This window comes from Lonchura striata, chromosome 19 (assembly GCF_046129695.1).
Source record: "Lonchura striata isolate bLonStr1 chromosome 19, bLonStr1.mat, whole genome shotgun sequence".
Classification (NCBI taxonomy): Eukaryota; Metazoa; Chordata; class Aves; order Passeriformes; family Estrildidae; genus Lonchura; species Lonchura striata.
In genome coordinates, this window is record NC_134621.1 from 7,399,650 (window position 1) to 7,411,949 (window position 12,300).

At 44.5% G+C, this 12,300-nt stretch overlaps 1 protein-coding gene across 2 annotated transcripts; it reads left to right on the forward strand.

Moving 5' to 3' along the window:
- The first annotated feature begins 916 nt into the window (after positions 1–916).
- Positions 917–10,507, forward strand: PCTP (phosphatidylcholine transfer protein). 2 transcript variants are annotated; one of them, XM_077787373.1, is made up of 6 exons: positions 917–1,105; positions 4,197–4,314; positions 7,502–7,581; positions 7,915–8,086; positions 8,735–8,802; positions 9,326–10,507. In XM_077787373.1, the coding sequence occupies exons 1-6, from the start codon at positions 941–943 to the stop codon at positions 9,389–9,391; spliced, it is 669 nt and encodes a 222-aa protein (XP_077643499.1). In that variant the 5' UTR covers positions 917–940; the 3' UTR covers positions 9,392–10,507. The 2 variants fall into 2 exon arrangements, with proteins under 2 accessions (XP_077643499.1, XP_021411071.1); XM_021555396.3 differs by lacking the exon at positions 917–1,105 and adding an exon at positions 2,016–2,207.
- Positions 10,508–12,300: the final 1,793 nt, after the last annotated feature.

Genomic DNA, 12,300 nt, shown 5'->3' on the forward strand with positions numbered 1-12,300 from the left:
GCAGTTACAGGTTCTGTGCATTCTCTCAAACACACAGGCCGTAAGGAAAACCACCTGCCAAAATGCAAAGATGTACAAAAATACACGTGCCCATGGTGTTCAACCTGTGTCCTTGGGGAACACCCCAAAGGGACGGCACAGACCATCACACCCACGGGCCTGGCACCGGGCTGATGTCATACACACCCAAAGGCATCACCACCGACACTGCCTAACCCCAGAGTGCACGGAGAGGAGGGCAGGGCTGGGCTGGGATGGGATGGGCAGGGATGGGATGGGCAGGGCAGAGCAGGGCAGGGATGGGCAGAGTAGGATGGGCAGGGCAGGGCTGGGCTGGGCTGGGATGGGGTGGGCAGGGATGGGCAGGGCAGAGCAGGGCAGGGATGGGCAGAGCAGGATGGGCAGGGCAGGGATGGGCAGAGCCGGGCTGGGCTGGGATGGGATGGGCAGGGATGGGCAGGGCAGAGGAGGGCAGGGATGGGCAGAGCAGGATGGGCAGGGCAGGGATGGGCAGAGCAGGGATGGGCAGGGCAGGGATGGGCAGAGCCGGGCTGGGCTGGGCTGGGCTGGGCAGGGATGGGATGGGCAGGGCAGAGCAGGGCAGGGATGGGCAGAGCAGGATGGGCAGGGCAGGGATGGGCAGGGCTGGGCTGGGATGGGATGGGATGGGCAGGGATGGGCAGAGCCGGGCTGGGCTGGGCTGGGATGGGCAGGGATGGGCAGGGCAGGGATGGGCAGAGCAGGATGGGCAGGGCAGGGATGGGCAGAGCCGGGCAGAGCCGGGCTGGGCTGGGCTGGGCTGGGCTGGGATGGGCAGGGCAGGGCCGTTCCCTGAAGCCCCCCGACCCCCCAGCCCGCTGCCCCGGCCCCGCGGGCTCGGCGGGGCCCGGCCCCGGGGCGGAGCGGGGCGGGCCGGGCCGGGCGGGCTGTGCCGGCCGGGATGGCGGCTCGGGAGGCGGAGGAGGAGCCCTTGTCGCGGGGCTTCTCGGAGGAGCAGTTCGGGGCCGCCTGCCGGGAGCTGGACCAGCCGGCGCCGGCCGCGGCGGGGCCCTGGCAGCTCCTGGTGCAGACCACGGGCGTGCGGATCTACCGCCTCTGCCACCAGGTGCGGGGCCGGGCGGCCGGGCCGGCGGCGGCGGGGACCGGGCGGTGGGGATGGGGATGTGGGGGCGGTGGGGATGGGGACGGTGGTGACGGGGATGTGGGGGGCGGTGGGGATGGGGATGAGGTGGTGGTGATGGGGATGGGGCGGTGGTGGCGGGGATTTGGGGGCGGTGGTGATGGGGATGCTGGGGGCGGTGGTGATGGGGATGGGGCGGTGGTGATGGGGATGGGGCGGTGGTGGGGATGCTGGAGGCGGTGGTGATGGGGATGGGGCGGTGGTGGCGGGGATGGGGCGGTGCTGATGGGGATGGGGCGGTGGTGGCGGGGATTTGGGGGCGGTGGTGACGGGGATGGGGCGGTGGTGATGGGGATGCTGGGGGCGGTGCTAATGGGGATTTGGGAGGCGGTGATGGGGATGCTGGGGGCGGTGGTGATGGGGATGGGGCGGTGGTGATGGGGATGGGGCGGTGCTAATGGGGATTTGGGGGGCGGTGATGGGGATGCTGGGGGCGGTGGTGATGGGGATGCTGGGGGCGGTGGTGGCGGGGATTTGGGGGGCGGTGATGGGGATGCTGGGGGCGGTGGTGACGGGGATGGGGCGGTGGTGATGGGGATGCTGGGGGCGGTGGTGACGGGGATGGGGCGGTGCTGATGGGGATTTGGGGGGCGGTGATGGGGATGCTGGGGGCGGTGGTGATGGGGATGCTGGGGGCGGTGGTGACGGGGATGGGGCGGTGGTGACGGGGATGGGGCGGTGGTGATGGGGTTGGGGCGGTGCTGATGGGGATGCGGGGCCCGCACCGCCGCGGCCGCAGCCGCCGGTTCCCCGCACAGGCCGGGCTCGGTTCCTGCAGGCTGGCAGAAAGCTGCTTTCCGGGTAATGCCATTAAGTGCTGATGGGAAAGCCGCCGGGCTCGGTGACCCCGCGGCTGGACGGGGAGCTGCCCCGTGTTCTCGTTCATTGCGCTCAGGGGAGCGCGTCCCTAAACATCGACTGCCGAGCCCCGCCCGTGCCGCAGCATCCTCTCTCCAGCAGCCCTCGCCCCCTCCTGCCTCTCTCCAAAACTCCCTTCACACTGATTTTCCACCTCTAAAGTCAGAAGGTAGTTCAGAAAGGGTTGGAATGAAATTTTCTTCCCTTTTGGGGGGACTAATTTCTTTAAAGAACTTTAGTAGTTTAGGAACTGACTTGTGATTGACAGTGTTTCCATTTTGACACAGATTTATTATTCAGTACTGACTTCTAAGTACATAAAAAAAAAAAATATATATATATATAAATAAATATCCTGGTTTTTTAACTGAGTGATCATAGTTTCCTCTCAGCTCCTTCTGGACTCCTTGCTGTTCTTTGCATGACAATTTTGTATTTGTATTCTATGAAATCGTTTCAGACATGGTAATGTTAGAAAAAAACAGCAAGCCTACAGGTCTATGCTAAAGGCACAGGTGGGGAAAGCCTCTTTAAAAAACCATCACTTCTGCACACTGCTGCTATTGTATGAATGCAGCTGGTGAGATGGAAAGGAGCTCAGGCTTCTCCTCCTCATCCTCTCCTGCTTTTATACAGAAGGACTAAAGAGCTAAAAGGACTATTTGAAACTATAAAAACCATTTACAGATGTCTGCCTTTTTTTTTTTTTTTTTTTTTTTTTTTTTTTTTTTTTTTTTTTTTTTGTGTAGTGTACAATGCCCCTAGTTGAGGCTGGATGGGCAGACTACATAGGATGCAAAGGACCTTTTCAAGTCCAGTATTGTGTCTCCTGGGAAATAACTGTTTTGTCTTTCAGTTGCTTCAGATTGCTACAAGAGAAGATGAAGTCTGGGAGGAGGGTCTTTGTTTAAAGTCGTTACTGGAAAAATTAGCTTTTAGCACTTACTGAACTGCAACTCCCCTGTAGCAACAGTAGTCCAGGAAGCTGAAAGCAGCAGTTATTCTTCCTGTTGCCTTCTCTTTTTGCCTTGTCTTTCCACCTTCTCTGCAGGTTGCAGAAATAGATCTGGGCCTTCCTGCTCAGTGCTGCATTCCAGCCAAACTGATTGACTCCCCTGATGACATGCCTCAGAAAAACAGAAACATTTCACTCTTGTTTTAACTATCTTACTGTAAATTGCTGTTTTTCTCACAAGAAAAACAGCAATTTACAGTAAGAAAGCAATTCTTGTTGATTCCTCTTACAAAGATGAGTGCATGGGGTTACACAGATGTTGAATAGTTCAGGTTTGAAGCTGGTGATTGGTGCTTCAGTGAAGATGAGTAGTTTAAGTTTCTTGCCGACATTACTATTGTATGGTACTTCAAATCTTCTTTGTGAAGGCGAGGAAAAGAGGAGAATTCATCTATTCACTAACAGAATGTTGTATAATCCTTCTTTTCCTTTCCTTGGGAACGCTTTGATTTGATTTCTACATTGTATATTTGAAATACTCTCATTGTTTCAATTTAGTCCTGAACTCTCATTGTTTTAATTTAGTCCTGAACTCGTACTAACAATGGTACAAACATTGCTCTATAGGCACAGATGGAATTAACATATGTTGAAAGTAATATTAAAACAGGAGATATCCTGCACCCCACCCTTTCAGTGCATACAGCATTCTGAAAGAAAATAGCTGATAAATATTCAAGGCAGATATGAGTGTGTTTTATATAAGTGTGGACATTGTAAAGCATTCTTGTATCCCAGCCTGATGTGTAAGCATAACTAACTTGCCACAAGAATTTAATGCTTCTGGTAAACCTCAGTGTGGACAGCATTTAGTCCACACTGACCACTGGAGATGAAAAGGGGACTGTGTTTGTGAACATGCTCCCTCTGGAACTCCTGATGAAGTAAAAGGGTACTGGTGTAAGGGAAGGAACAGCCATTGTGCAGGGCAGGTCAGCCTGGCTTGATTTACACTTTCATGTATAGATCAAAAAGTCGAGAGGTTAAAGACTGAATCTTATATTGTTTTCTGAACACTTGCTTTCGCAGCTCTTGAGCATATTTGTAATTTGTGCCCCACCTAACTTCCTTCAGCTGTTCTCCCTGATGCAGAGTACTTCCCTTTCCTGTGTGACTTTTCCTCTCTTCATTCTGTTTCCACAGCAATCAGGACTTTATGAATATAAAATCTTTGGTGGCCTTGCTGATGTTCCCCCAAAATTGTGTGTAGATGTCTACATGGACTTGGATTTCAGAAAAGAGTGGGATCAGTATGTTAAAGGTAAGCTCATCTAGGTAAAAGCAAGCTGGAGTCCACATTGATTGTTCCCACTAAAACTTTCCTCAAAGGTATTTCAGAGTTACTGCCTCCAGAGACTTTGTCTCAGACTTAAATATCTTTTGGGATAAGGTTGCACTCTGCAAATATACAAGTAAACACTGATATGGAATCCCTAATGTCTCAACATTAGACATTGGTGGAGGGATCCATTTCCTTTGGAATGAATTATTTCCATGTTGGTTAAAGCATATGATTGGCATCACTGGTTATGCTGGAGCACCTTGTAACTTCTAGTTGTAATGCTTAGGTTAAATTTTAGTGGATGTCTTGGGGAGAAATGGGGGTCGTACCTTTTGTGCATCTTTGCATATGGCAGTGGAGCAGTGCATCGTGCAGGTTGGAAGGGACTTCCTGGATCATCTTGGTCCAAACTTCCTTGCTGAGAGCACAGTCACAACAAATGGCCAGCACCCTGTTCAGCTGAGTCTTCAAATTTATGCTTGGGGAGATTATTTCAAAGGCTAATTGTGAAAATTTTTCCTCAGGCTTCCACCAGTTTGATGAGCATGATGGAATATCTTTTCCTGAAAGCATGGGCTGTTCTTGGCACCTTTTACAGTCAGGAATGGGTGTATCGAGAGAATATGTGGTAACTTCAGGCTTTCACAGAGAATAAATAACTAATTTAGTTAAGTTTATTTAATGTTGTCTTTGAAAAAAGGCATTGAACATGGATATCCATATGGTGTTAAAACATCTTAAGTCAGCAACAGCAAAGTAAGGATTCAGCTGATGTGGATATCTAATAATCAATTCATTTTAAAGATGGGTAGCCTTTTCTTTTTAGCCTATGCTAAAAAGAAGTCTGCTTTTTTAAGCCTATGCTTGAAGTCAGAGCAGGCCAGTAAAACTGAAAAGTGGTCCAAGTGTTTTGCTGAACAAAGAGCAGTGTTAAAAACTAAAAACTTGTTAAATATTGTGCTTGTTAGGTTGAGGACAGCTCCACAGTGAATGATAGCTGATAATGCCAGTGGCTGCATTGATACAGAGGCCCATAAATTTAACTCATGTCAGTCTTGGTCAAATTTAAGGAGTGGTGTCTTCATTAAGAAGTGTTAATTGTCAAAATGTTCAGTAGCTTTCTTGTAGCAAAAGCCATTTTGCCATTAATGAAAGAAAGAGTCAGAGTGGGACTCACCATTATTGTATTGGATGTAAAATATTCTGTTGAGTACTTCAGCAGCCTTTTAGTGCATTTAGCAGAAATGAGTGCTTCTTAAATAAACACTTTTTCATTTTTTTAATTCCTTCATAGAGAAAAGAAAGGAAGCTGCTGGGGGAAGCTACACCCTTAAACTAAAAACTAGATAATGTTGCAGATCTGACACTTAATATCCTTGCTGACCATGGTTTGTTCATCTGTTAATTTATACTTGTTCTGGTGTTTTAAGTCCAGCATTTCACAGAAATTAACTCTTACAGGGCATAAATATAATGTAATGCTTTCCTTGCTACTTAAAAATTGACACAAGCCCACCTGTTTTTTGGGATGGCACTTATGATGAGAGTGCTAGCTAGTGTTTTAAATGTAACCCCAGTTCAGTCAGGGCTTTTTCTTTCACATTTAGGAAGAAACCCCAGAAAACTTCCACTGAGAGCCTTCTTGCTCTTGGTGTTACTGTTTTTATTCCTTGGTGCTCTTACAGCCATACAAGTGTCAGTCCAAAGGAGAATTCTCTGCTGAACTGCTGACTGGCATTGAAAGAAAAACCTGACCAGAGCAGAAGCAGCTGCCTTTTTAGCTGAAAAGGCAAATGCTTCTGCATGTTTCTGTACGTCCACAAGATGTGGACATCCTGAGCCTGGTTTGTGCTGCAGCTGCCAGTTGAGCAGGGAAGTTGTGACTGAACTGTAGAGTGGTGACTGAGGTACCACGTGCTTCTGTGGCATGATGCAAAGTTGTTGGGCCTGAGCAATACTGAAACTTGCTACTCCTGATTACAGCACCTTCCTGACTGAGATCACACTTCCCAACAATTTCACAGTAATTACTGACTGTTGAAGCAGTGGGAGCTGCTGTGCTTATTATGGATAGAATGGACTTGTGATCTCGTGTAGTGATGCCAAATGAAATCAGATTCTTGATTAAAATGCACTGAATTCTGGTTTGAAGTGAATGCAAGGTGGAATGTGGTTTACGTATTGTGTGTTTTTCCTGGGTTTGCAAAGATACACAGGTAAATGAGGTGGCTAATAACAGTTGCATTGAAGTCTTTAAAACAGGGTCATGGTGCCTTTGATAAAGGAAATCTCTGTGTTTAGAAGTGAGTTAAGTGGATAATCCAATGCTCCAGTGACCTCTGGTGGAAAACATAAATGTTGTGGGCTATTAGGACACCAGGTGCATCCAGTCCTGCTCCAGCTGGAGAAGAGGAGAAGCTGTTTCCGTGGGTGACAGCTGATCTGCAGGGCATACCAACAGAAGCCTGGTTTGGAATGTATTGTATAGGGAAAAAGCCTTCTGATTTGAGTTTCTAGGCAGACTGAAGGTGGTGTAATGAAGGCTCATCAACTGCTCAAGATTCTAGTTTGCTGTTGCATGTGAAATTTGTGACAGCTTTTCCAAAATTCATTAATCCCTCATGTAACTTGTCTTCAGGCGTTAGAAAGTTGCACTCATCCTAGTTCCATGTTAATTCAGTATAATTTACAAGGGTAATGACATGCCTGTGAAAAAGCACATTGTGCTTGTGACTTAGACTTGTGCAAAACATACACAGATGAGAAAAAAGCTGTGAGATGGAAAGGCTTTGAATGAACAAACTTGGAAAAGGAACTTGACTCTGCTGCCCTCGGAATTGTTCTGATTTTATGTTCTGGGGTTTTTCGGAGTTGTTTTTTTTTTTTTTTTTGTTTGGTTTTTTTTTTGGTTTTTTTTTTCACCAATTAATCCAATAGCCTCAAAAAAACAGGCCACCTATTTTTGTGTGTTAGATTCCTGAACAATCTTGGTACAGAACTTTTTAATGTCTCTTACTGCTAAAATTCAACATACATATCAATTTTGACATCAGGGTTGCATGTAAAATGTGTTCATGTCAGAAATCTGAGCAGTTCTTGATGGCATCTACATTTCTGTTGCTGTAGAAATTAAAAATATCTAACAGTCTTCTTCTTTCAACTGTAGAACTGTATGAGGAAACATATGATGGTGAAAAAGTAATCTACTGGGAAGTGAAGTACCCTTTTCCTCTCTCAAACAGAGACGTATCCTTTCAAGGTTTTGTTCCTCTTGCAGTTTTTGCTACTTGGTCATCCAGGAATCCCAACAACGAACTGATTCCATCACTCTACTGCTCTGATCTAAGATCTTGCAGTCCTCATGTTACATGAATATATATGGCATGAAGAGGAGTGTGGGTGCCTCTTCCCACACAGAGCTAGAGCTCCCATAGCTGAATTACTGCTCTGCAGGATTGAGTCCTGTAGGGACATGAGAAATAACTTGAAGGAGGGCCTGTTTGTGATGGAATTCACTTGTCAATTCCTCATCCCTCAAACTGACATTGTTTTGACATGCCTCCTCAACTTGCCATGCAGTATGTCTACACCCGGGAATGCCGGGAGATGGATGTGCATGGGAGGAAGATCTGGGTTGTGTTAGCAAAAAGTGTGGCTGTTCCTCAGTGCCCTGAGAAGCCTGGTATTATCAGAGTTAAGAGCTATAAACAAAGCCTGGTAATTGAAAGTGATGGCAAGGCTGGATGTAAAGGTAAGAGGTCAAGAAAATGTGTGACAAGTTGTGTAGCCAGGAATGTCTGTATCAGCAAAACACACGAAGAGGGGGACTGGAAATTTTAAGACAAGGGTTACTTTAAAATGAATGAAACCTTTGGCAATGTCCAGTGCAGTGCACTACTGTGAAGAATCTTTTTGTTTAGCAGTTGGGCTGGGTGGTTAAGAATAGTCTACTGACCACTTCCCTCTGCCCTCCCATCCCACCCCCAGTCTGTAGTTCTTTTCCTGCCAGACAGTTCAGCTGGGGAGACTGCTGCAATTTTCTTAACTCAGCAATGATTCAAGTATTGTGTTTGACAGATGGATAGATTAAAGGGTTTGCCTAGAGCTTGATTCCTGTCTTGAGATTAGTCTTTTAAAGACAGTCTTATTTTATAAGGCAGGGTGCCAAAAATGTTTTGCAATAATCGGAATGCCTGTTGTGGCTCTGTCAGCTTCCCAGAGGTTAACAGGGAATGCTTGTATTTACTTCACATTTCACTTCAAGAAAAGTTGAATTTTTTGTGCAGAATTTAGAGTAGAACTGTGGTAGTTGGTGCTTCAGTGATGCACACTGATAGCTTCTGTCACAGTGTGTTAGAGCTGAGTAATTGGTATTTGGTAACTTCTCTCTCCTCTCTAGTCTATATGTACTATTTTGATAATCCTGGTGGCATGATTCCATCCTGGCTGGTCAACTGGGCTGCCAAGGTAAGGAAAGGTTACAGACAATGATCTTTGGATAATCTATTTCAAACAATGAATTCACTGCACTCATACCCATCTTCTATGTTTTGGACAGAATTAATTTTTTCTGAAACAGATATTTTAACCTTCCTAGCTTTTATATGGTCCCATATTTACAGTGTCACTATTGGATGCTCTCATGACAATGGTCTCAGTTAATTTACTTACTTTAATTCCCGTCAAATTCCTTTGGTTTGTCAACCTAGCAGGTAAATTTATGCAGCAAACCCCAAATAATCTGTGTTTCAGAGCATATATGAATAGCCTCAAGACAAGCAAACTTCAATAATGCAGTTTGTTCCCAAAGTGTTCAAGGAATGGCTTGATGCAGTGTACCAGATCTTAGACTTGTTTCTTAGACAAATGTATATTAGATCTTAGAATTATATCTGAAGTCCTTGATATATATAATGGCAATTCTCATTTTGCTTATAGTTTTTACTGATTTCATTATGCAAGAATAACTTTTCTGCCTTTCTCTTTACAGACTGGTGTGCCTGCTTTCCTGAAGGACATAGAAAAAGCTTGCCTTATTTATTCTAAGAACACATAGGTGTTGAAATTGATCTTAATAATTTAATTCCTACATCTCTGCTCTTACAGGAGCAGATGTTATGTATTACACTGGAAAAAATCTACCTCTAATATTGGAAATAATTTTATTTTAGTTGAGTTATGCCTTTAGTTTTATTAGATTTTTTCCATCTCCAGCAGAAGAGCTGGCCACTATCAGCTGCAGCTTTTGAAAGTACTCAAGTTTATCCTTGTTCCCCATGCTTTGCTTATGCTGGTGGTCAGGTGTCAGCTAGAGGAGTTCTGTGATGGATGTGTTGCATCCTTGCACAAGAGACAGCAGTCTTACTAGAAAAATGTCTGAACTTGGATTGCAAATCCTCTGCATGTGTTATGCCTGGATCTGCTTTGTTACCTTGCAGGATGGCTTCCTTCTGAAACTCAGTAATGGAACTTGCATTGCATAGGAGGAAATGCTTCTGCTACCCAAGTTTGTCATTCTTAAACTCTTTGCCTGATATACCAAAAAATGCTGAGGGATGAAGTAAATGACTAGAAATGTGCAGTGGGAAGTCTGTGATGCTAAACTTCCTTAAATCCAGATGTAAAAAGAGTGAGCCTAAAGCCTTGCATTCACAGCTCCATACTTCTGTATGAAATGTAAAAACCTTCAGCTGTGTCCAGCTAGAAGAAAAGGAGGAGGTGACTTCTTGCATGTGTGATTTAAAGGGAACAAGTTTTATCTTCAGAGTCAGTGGCCTTACCTATAAAGCAGCTTGGATACCAACTTGAAACTGGAGATAATTTTAAACTGGGTGCCTGCCACTGAGTGTGGATGAGCTTGATGTGGAACTTGGGTTTGCCTGCATTTTTAAATTTCATGCTGATATAAAGAATGGATGGTGATGCACTAAAGGTTCAGCTGAGCAGGAAATTAAATTTCCAGCACTTTCTGGGGGCAGGGGGAGGGGGGTGGGCAGGGAATGCATAAAAGAATGAGAGGACATCATTCTCAGGGATTTAAAATATTCTGCATTTTTCCTAAATCTAATCTATTTCTGAGTAAGTCTGGTAATGGAGTAGCTTTGTGTTGTTAAAAAATAAACAATTTAAATTATTGCCTTTATACCTTGTGTGAATATATACTTCCAAGAAATCATTATTTTGTCCAGGTAGTGTTCTTGTTCTGTCTCCTAGGTTTAAGAGTTCCATGCTGGGAAGGTCACAAATGACAGGCTGATACTGTGAGCTGCCTTACTTGTAAAGGATTTTGAAAGAACAGATTGGATTAGAACTAAGCAGGACTCTTGTGTTCTGCCAGCAGTTCAGGCATTTTTCAATGTGTTTGACTTGGAGACTGTCACTGGATTGACTATTACAGTATTACACAATATGATTTAACAAAATTTTAAAAGGAGATTATCTGAGGATGAATCTTCCTGGAACAATGATGCAGACTAATTAATTTCCAGTTCTTTCTGAACAAAACTGATCTCTGTGCCACCATAGTCCAATTACCTGTAATTGTAAACCTACCTTAAAATTTGAATTGAAATGTTTACAAGCAACGTATACCTAGTGAGCTTAGTATGTGCAGAGATGAATCATGTACGAAAGAGGTCATTTTTTCATTCTTTTTCTCCAGACAACCTAATTTTGTTTAGTCTTTAAGGAAGTGAAAGCAGGAGGAAGACTGAAAGCATTTTATAATCATGAATTCACTTTGTCTTAAGTTACTTGTCATCCAGACAGAGTATCCATGTGTGTGCAGTGTGCTGAGACACTGAGGCTGAGAGCTCAGGAGGCTGAATGGCTCCATTGTCAGTCCTGCTGAAAATGTGATTTCCTGCAGACCCTGCACTGAACATGTAGAATACTTGGCCTTTGCTCACATAGCCACACTGAAACCATTGCACAGGCAGCTTCTTGTGCTATACACAACTTTCTAAATTAAAACACGTTCAGTTAAATAGCAGATACTAAACCCAGCTTTTCCACTGTTTACCAGCAATGATGTGAGATGAAAGTAACATCAGATCTTGTCTTTAGTTCCCCGTGGGTTTTTAAAGTAACATAAATATGCAGTGACACTTCAGTTGAAGTCTGGGTTGCTACACACATCTTGTATTACTAGGGAAGAAAAGTTCCAGCCTGTGTGATGTGGCTTCATATCTGAATGGAAGATTGTGACTAGAAAGATTGGGTATTTTCAGTCTTTGGATGTAAAGACATTCCTAAATCATTTTAGAACATGATTAATGCCTGATTAAATATTCATCTTCCATAAATTATACATGTATCATGTGAGCCTTTCTGGATATCTTGTGCTGGAATTTACCTGCAGTGAAAGTTGTTAAGTCACCATGCATTATGAATTCTGGTGCACAGGTCTATAAAACATGAAACCCCCTTCACATGCTATTTGTTAATTTAGCACCTCAAAGTTCATTTTGTTTCATCAGCTTGCCCAAAACTGGAGTTCAAAGTTATTCTATTAATAATCTGTTGTAAGCAAATGATTGAATAAAAAAAGAATGAACATTTCTGTTTGGTGATAACTGAGCCCCTCATCTTCTCTATCCACCCCAGTTAACAGATTGGGAGGTATCACACTACAGATTAGCAGGGACTAATGAAGTTTTTCAGCAGCCAAATAGAACTAGAAAAATGCTGTAGTTTCAGTCAACAAACAGGTATCTGCTTGGAAGTGCAATATCGGAGTTTGCATAAATTATATTAAGCTTTGGATCAATTCTCATATAGAACTTTTGTTCTAAATTTAGCAGCTCTTACTGAGCATGTTTTGGCAGGTTCTTCAGAGAAAGAAGTGGTTTTTTTGGAATGACTGGTTCCCCATTCCTGTTTCCATAAGGAATGATGCTGTATCAAAATAAATATAAACCATTCTTCCACAATGTGCTCCAGCCGTTCAAATCCATTCTTTCCATG

Bases quoted from the DNA above. Each gene is read 5' to 3' on its own strand.
- PCTP (XM_077787373.1), top strand. From the start codon at position 941: ATGGCGGCTCGGGAGGCGGAGGAGGAGCCCTTGTCGCGGGGCTTCTCG. The intron at 1,106-4,196 runs GTGCGGGGCCGG...CTGTTTCCACAG, and splicing joins TCTACCGCCTCTGCCACCAG to CAATCAGGACTTTATGAATA. The intron at 7,582-7,914 runs GTATCCTTTCAA...CTTGCCATGCAG, and splicing joins TTCCTCTCTCAAACAGAGAC to TATGTCTACACCCGGGAATG.